We start from the raw sequence: 7811 nt of genomic DNA, 5'->3' as shown, positions 1-7811 counted from the left end.
GGGTCGCTGGTCCAGGAGAAGAAAGTTGCATCCACCATGGAAATCCACAGCAGAATTGGACAGGCGGCCACTGCGTTCGCCTCGCTCAAATGGTGTCTGTGGAAGAGGACCAACATTTCCACAAAGACTAAAATCCGACTCTTCCGGACTTTGATCCTGCCCATTCTTCTTTACGGATCGGAAACATGGATTTGTCTCAAGTTAGATTTGAACAAACTTGAGGTATTCCAAATGCGATGCCTGCGGCAGATCTTGGGCATCTCTCTTCGCGACCGCATCACTAATGATACCATCCGCGCCAGATGCCAACAGCAACCAACCATTGCCGACCAAATCCAGAAGCGAAGGCTCAGATGGTTTGGCCACGTATGTAGAATGGGCACGAACAGAATACCATCCACACTCCTTTGGAGACAACGACCCACCCAATGGAGCATCCAACGGACCGCGCCTAGGAAAACGTGGGCCAAGCAAGTGGAAGATGACTTGAAGAGCCGACGTCTCGACCTTAATCAGGCCAGGACTGAAGCCATGGATCGTAAGGTATGGAAGAACATCACAGAGCAAGTCCGAAACCCTGCGGCACCTACAGCAGCATACTGGTTGCGTGGCCAACCGCCTCCCCCAGCTGCCAGCTAAGGACCAAAGAAGAAGAAGAAGAAGAATGTCGCAGCAGGAGGACATCCTTTTTCACTTTCAAATAAGGTCATCGGAATATTTGTGTTAATTGTGTAATGTCGCAGCATGAGGACATCCTTTTTCACTTTCAAATACAGTTGGTCGTCGACTTACGACCGACTTCTGTTCTGACTGACAGGTCGTAAGTCGATCTGGTCGTATGTCGGCCATATATTTATTAACAGTATTTTTTAACCTTTCTAATCTTTTTATTATCTTTATAATTTATTTTTATAATCTTTTAAATTTTTATCATCTTTTATTTTTCATTTTAAATACAGTAATGCTTTTATCTTTTACTTCGTTTCTACGCCTAGGCTATCTCTCTCTAGGAGGTTAAATTCAAACGCTCTGTACATTTTAATTGGTTTATTATTCATACTGTTTATAAAAAATACAAAACTATGATCTATAATTACATATACAGTATTGTCATAATTTGAAAAATAATACTGTACATAATGTACTGTAAACACAAAAATACAATCTAAAATTAATGTAAAAATTAATACAAATGAAATTTACAAAATCAAATTTTTTGTGGTCGTAAGTGCGGTCGGTCGTAAGTCGCATAGGTCGTAAGTCGACGACCAAGTGTATGTGTAATGTCGCAGCACGAGGACATCCTTTTTCACTTTCAAATAAGGTCATCGGAATATTTGTGTTAATTGTGTAATGTCGCAGCACGAGGACATCCTCCTCCTTCACTTTCAAATAAGGTCATCGGAATATTTGTGTTAATTGTGTACATATTTTTTATTTTTGTTTTTGTGTAAACTCTTTTTATTATCTTCTCATATTTTTTAACCCTTTATTATTGTCTTAACTTATATGTGTAAACCATTTTATTGACACATTTCCTAAAATCAAAAAAACTCAAACACCAAAGAAAATTTCTGCTTTTTAATGAACATTTTTAAAAAAGGTACATCTATGAACAAACAGTAACATTTTCAGATGTGTGGAAGCACTCCATCCTCTAATCCTCATGCTGCTGTTCCGAGATAATAATAATCACTATTAGGATGATGACAAATATAAGTAGTGCGATGTCTTCGACACTGTCCATTCCTACCTGTGGAGATAGAGAAATGTTAGGCATCTCTCTTCGCGACCGCATCACTAATGATACAACTACCTATTACCTAAAGTAATAGGTAGTTTCAGTTCTATTGATGCTCTTCAAAAACATACTAAATTACCAAGACATGTTGTGCGCGAATTCCTAGCTAGTCAACCTACTTACGTGAGACATCGACAGCAAAGAATTAATTTTCGGAGGAACCAAATTATAGTTCCCGGACTTAATCACACTTTTCAATGTGACCTGGGTGACCTGTCGGCTCTCGCCGACTCAAACGATGGATATCGTTACCTTCTGGTTTGTGTGGATTGCTTCTCGCGATATGCTTGGGTCAGAAAACTGAAAAGCAAAAAATCCAACGAGGTGGTGCAGGCATTCAAATCTATTTTCGAAGAAGAAACACCATTTTGTGTTAACACCGACCAAGGAAAAGAATTCACTAATGCGCCTCTTAGTCGGTTATTCAAATCCCTTGGTATCAATTTCTATACAACAAGATCAGAAAAGAAGGCAGCTATTGCCGAACGGTTCATTCGGGCACTGAAAGAAAAAATTTATAAGTGGATTTCTTATTCCAAAAGTCAGAAATATATTCACGTACTCGACGATATTGTGGCTACGTATAATCGTACTACCCATCGTTCTATAGGTATGGCCCCTGTAAAAGTCACTCTTGCTAACGAAGAAGAAGTGTATAATAGACTCTACCACAGCCATACCAAAACCCTGAAACCGAAATTTAAAATCGGAGATAGGGTTGTTCTGAGCAGCGGGTCTCACCCTTTTCGCAAAGGTTACTGGGGGAATTGGACGAGAGAAGTGTTTACTATTATACGTGTTTTGAAGCGTAACCCTGTTGTGTACAGTGTGACAGGTCGTGATGGTGAGCAGATAGAAGGAACGTTTTACGAAACACAGTTACAGAAAGTTAACTTTGACGATAAGCTACCCCCTGACGTCTACCCCATCGAAAAGGTACTTAAACAAAAGACAGTTAGAGGACAACGTCAGTTATTAGTCAAATGGTTAGGCTACCCACAAATCTTCAACAGTTGGGTCAGCTCACAAGATGTTTTTCCTTACAATACCCAGTAATGCTAGTATGGATCTGCATCCCAGAAATTCTCAGTCACAATTCACAGTGGAACTGTGTAATGTTGTTTCTCTCTCGGGCAAATGGGAAGTAGCACTAGCCGAAGTACATTTCCCTCTTTCATGGGATAATATCTCCGATGGATGGAACATATTCTCACTGTACCCCAAAAAGAAAAAAGAAGTCAGAGCGATGACAGTATTAAAAGAAAAGTATACAGCTTCCTCAAAACTTATCGATGATGTTAATTCTGTGGACAGTGACATTCAACTGAAAGTGAAAACAGACGGAACGAAAGAACAGTTCACGTTAAGAGTGAAGAACGAGGGTATGGTGAAAATCCCTAAAGTTTTTAGGGATTTTTAGTGGCTCTTCCTGTTGTTCGTTCGTTCATCACGTCTGGGCGCAGCAGATTTCGACATCTGCGGTTGAACAGGAAATATATAGATGCTCTCACTGAAAACCATCACCGTTTCTCCCCAAACGGTGAAACCGAACACCCAAAACGCAATGTATTTCCCGGCCTAATAAACGAAATAATAAACCTGAAAGCACACACACACACACACACACACACACACACACACACACACACACACACACACACACACACACACACACACACACACAATGACCTCGACCTCAATTTTGAATTCTATTTTTAGAGGAAGTGATCTTGATTGAGGTTATCACCTAGGGCTAAAGGAAAATCCTGCCTGGTAGTGGGGAGCAAATGTGCAGTGACTGGCCAATTGCAATTTTCTGTTGGACTAGTATCAAAACAAGATATAAGAGGAAGTATCATAGTTTATCCCCTGGCCATGTTCTACATGTTCCAGGACTTTGAGATTGGGAACATATATTACTCCTATATGATACTAGTCTGGTGATATATATATATATACAAGGTGTCTCAAAAATATTGGTACAAACGTTTAGGGGATGTAGGTAACATCTAAAGGAATGTGTATCGCATAGGAACCCATAACCGGAAACGTCACCGTAAGTCGGTACACGACGCTGTTCATCAGTTCGCGACAGGGAAAATTTCTGGTTTACTCATTCAAGCAGTAGTCGCCGCACAAAGAGCATGCATCGATATACAAACTGTGAGCTGGCAGACATGCACCTAGTGTAAGGATTAGCAGAGGGCCCACACGGTGTGCGCCCCATGCGGCACAACACCGCTTCGCAATAAATGTGTGGACAGGTATGGTCGGTGACTGCTTAGTCGGCCCATACCTGTTACCATCCCGCATGAATATCGGATCTTTCTTGAACAAGTTCTACCAGGGTTACTTGACGATGTTCCAGCAAATGTGAGACACATCATTTGGTTTCAACATGACGTGGCGCCTGCCCATTATGGAAGGTGTGTTCGTGACCCGTTGCCTGGCCCCCACGCTCACCTGATTTATCGATCCTCGACTTTTTTCTGTGGGGGCCCCTCAAATCTATCGTGTATGAATCGCCTGTGGAGACGGAACTGGATCTCATGGCGAGACGCGTCTGCGCTGCTGCTACTGTCAAAGAAACTCCAGGTGTGTTCGACCGTGTCGGCCAATCCATGCTACATCGGTGTCACGCATGCATCACGTCTCATGGTGGAAATTTCGAGCATCTGTTGTAACATCATGAAATGCATCCACCTCGTACTCCATTGTTATGTCAAATAAATGTTTGCCACTAATTATTGTCTTGTCATTTCTGCTTCTTATGCCTCTGCTACTACTTTCCCGTGATGTTTCCGGTTATGGGTTCCTATGCGATTCACATTCCTTTAGATGTTACCTACCTCCCCTAAACATTTGTACCAATATTTTTGAGACACCCTGTATTTGAATAGTGTATTTAAAACTAAAAGACCGCTATAGCATCACTCTTTTGGAGAGATATCGGTTCAAATCTTGAAATGAGGTTGCAGCTTTCCTTGTTTGTGTGCCCGTGACATGCAAATCGGTCCGTGAATATTTGTATAGACATAATACATGATAAAGAACATAAGAACTGGCACACTATGACCAAAATAATTGATGTGCCCCAAGCAAGGAAGCAACTATCTCACTCCTATAAAACTTCTTGAGAGTAATAATATTAATAATAATAAAAAATAATAAATATATATATATATATATATATATATATATATATATATATATATATTCAGTATATAAAAATTTAATTGAAATGCTTAAATTTTAACCGTTAGTAGTCACTTTAATTTTTTAATGTGTATATCGTATATCGGTCGCATTGTAATCCAAAGTTGGAAAATTTATCTTATCTTATCTTATCTTCCTTAATGGATTAGGCGATCCGCCTGTTCCGATCTCGAAGAGGTCTGCCCATCTTTTCTTTGATCTTCCTCTGTCTGTTTTTCCTTTTGCTCTATATGTGTAAGCTAATTTAGGGAATACATAAAAAAATATTTTGTACTTGACCTGTTTTCGATGCCTGAGGGATGCAGGTGTTCCGCAGCTATCATGAATGCAGGAACAAGGTGTATCCCTGAGACATCGAAAATAATATATCTTGGCAATGTGTTCCACTAGTGACATTTCATTATTTTGGAGTCTTCGGATAGGCCTATTTATGAGTCTGGGTATGATTGGAGCCTACTGACTGGTAAAGTTATAATAGAGCTTTCCAAAATGGATCTCGGTCGTGCCCCAAAGGTCGTCGCCAAATTTTAGCTTATCGGCATTGTCTTCACTCGGATTTCCTTGTACTGCGTATACTCGTGTAATTGCTTGATTAAAAAATTGCGCACCATCTTTCCCTTTGAAAGCTGGTAACTGACGCAGTTAATTTCAGATGCTCTTGTGCATCTGAAAATCATCTTAGTATCGCACGTTTGTCTTTTACGTATTGGCCCGATATAGGAAGTTGGGTAATGTTGCATTTATCAACTAAATAAAAAAAATAAAAAATAAAAAAAAGCGGGGGACCGTGTCGAATATTTACAAATTTCGGGGTGGGTTGTTTGAATTATTTTTACATAGTGTGTCAGAGGCAACGAAGTTTAGAAAGTATTGAGTTGCAGAACATGGTGGTATCGTACATGTAATAATGATGATGGTGCACAATGATGATGGTGCAGAGAATGGCCAATTTGGAGAAATTGTTGAAATTCATAGAGGTGTTCGCCCTGCAAACTCCTTGTACATATCATATTCTTCTGTTGAACCATTTACTCCTGCAGAGTTAGAGATAATTATAAAGCAGATCAACATAAGGAAATGTCCGGGTATGGATATGGTGGAGATTATATTTATTGTAGAGACTGCAAAACTTAAACCTGAAATTCTATTACAGTTATTTAACAAATGCTTGGAGGAAGGACGCTTTCCGGAGCTCTGGAAAACTGCTCTTCTGAGATTGATTAAAAAGCCCAACAGTCCCCCAGATGAGCCTAGATCTTATCGGCCAATTGCACTGCTGGCCAGTTTGGGGAAATTGTTGGAACGCCTAGTTGCCCTAAGGTTGAACTCTCCTTTCCTTGAAAAAGATCTTCTTGCGTCCAACTAGTATGGTTTTTCTCCAGGCCGATCTTGTGAGGACGCTCTTGTAGATTTTATTTGCCATATTGAAAACTCTCCGTTCAAATACACATTGGCTATATTCATAGACTTCGAGGGTGCCTTTGATTCCTTTTGGTGGGACAGCGCCCTCGAACGTCTACGTTCCGCAGAATGCCCTCAACAGTTATATCTTATTGTCAAGAGCTACTTTACAAACCGACTTGTCACTGTCAGATCCAAGCATAAACTAGATTCTACGTCAAATTTCTAGAGGTGTCCTCAGGGATCCATCTTAGGACCGTTATTCTGGAACGTGGTGTTATAGGACTGGATAAAAAGAACATTTGAAAATACCAAGATAATGGCTTATGCCGATGATCTAACAGTACTTCTTAGTGGTAACTGAAGATCTGCCTTGGAAGCATCAGCTAGAATAGTCCTAGAAGACCTACAGATTTCGACCCACGAAAATAAACTGAGGATAAGTACTTCCAAGACGAAAATCATGGTTCTTGGGGGTAAACTTGACATCCGGCATCCACCTAGATGTAAAATTGGCAATGCTCAAATCCCTATAGTCACAGAAAGTAAATTGCTGGGATTTATAATTGACCATATTTTGGGGCGCGTTTGTCAAGCCTTGGTGCAAAATTTAAACACTTTGCCAATGCTGTAGTTTAGATTTTTTTGGAATGAGTGGGGCTTCTCCAGACGATCCTTGAGGCTCTACTATACAGCTGTGTTTGTCCCTGTGGTGGCCTATGCTGCTTGCGCATGGTTCCATAGGGTCAAAATTGTAAAGTTCAAAGCTAAATTGATGAGAATAATGTTACTAAGTGTTCTGAAAGCCTGCCGCGCAGTCTCAACAGCTGTACTTCAGGTCCTGGCGGGTTTTCTGCCTCTCGACTTACACGTGATCTACAGAGAATTGACCTACAGACTAAAACGTAAAATTTCCTCAGAGCTCTTTGGAATCACAATTAATTTAGACTCGGATGTCAAACATGAATGTAAAAGAATTTGGAACGAACTAATAACCCTTTGGCAATCTAGATGGGCCACTTCATCAGTTGACTGTGTTACGAGAAAATTCTTTCCCGAGGCCTACACATTGATGAACAAGAAGATGAATGTCTGGTTCAGTTTGGATATGTTTACTTCATACTTGCTGACTGGTCACGGTTCGATGAACATGAAATTATATAAATTTAGGTTGTCAAAATCAGAGCTATGTCAGTGTGGAGTGGTTGAAGACTGGCAACATGTACTGCATTCGTGCCCAAACTATATGGATTCTAGGGTCAGGCTTAGGGAAGTAGTGCCTAATCTTTCCTCTGGTCAAGAGTCAGTGTTGGTGCACGATGCTGATAATTACCGAGTGCTGCAGTCTTTTGCAAAAGAAGCTTTTATGAGAAAACTTGTACAGTCTCAGATG

The 7811-nt window shown here is 40.4% G+C and overlaps 1 protein-coding gene across 1 annotated transcript; it reads left to right on the top strand.

The window, feature by feature from the left end:
* The first annotated feature begins 2413 nt into the window (after positions 1-2413).
* On the top strand, positions 2414-2857 carry LOC150085982 (uncharacterized). The gene has a single exon (XM_090374760.1). It carries the CDS (start codon positions 2414-2416, stop codon positions 2855-2857), a length of 444 nt encoding a protein of 147 aa, XP_090230886.1.
* Positions 2858-7811: the final 4954 nt, after the last annotated feature.

The sequence above is a fragment of the Mastigoproctus giganteus genome, chromosome 5, assembly GCF_048544385.1.
Source record: "Mastigoproctus giganteus isolate SK-2022 chromosome 5, ASM4854438v1, whole genome shotgun sequence".
Taxonomy (NCBI): domain Eukaryota; kingdom Metazoa; phylum Arthropoda; class Arachnida; order Uropygi; family Thelyphonidae; genus Mastigoproctus; species Mastigoproctus giganteus.
Note: the sequence above shows the minus strand (reverse complement) of the source record. Positions and strands in the feature narration are given on the sequence as shown.

Coding starts and splice junctions, on each gene's coding strand:
- LOC150085982 (XM_090374760.1), top strand. CDS start 2,414: ATGGCCCCTGTAAAAGTCACTCTTGCTAACGAAGAAGAAGTGTATAAT.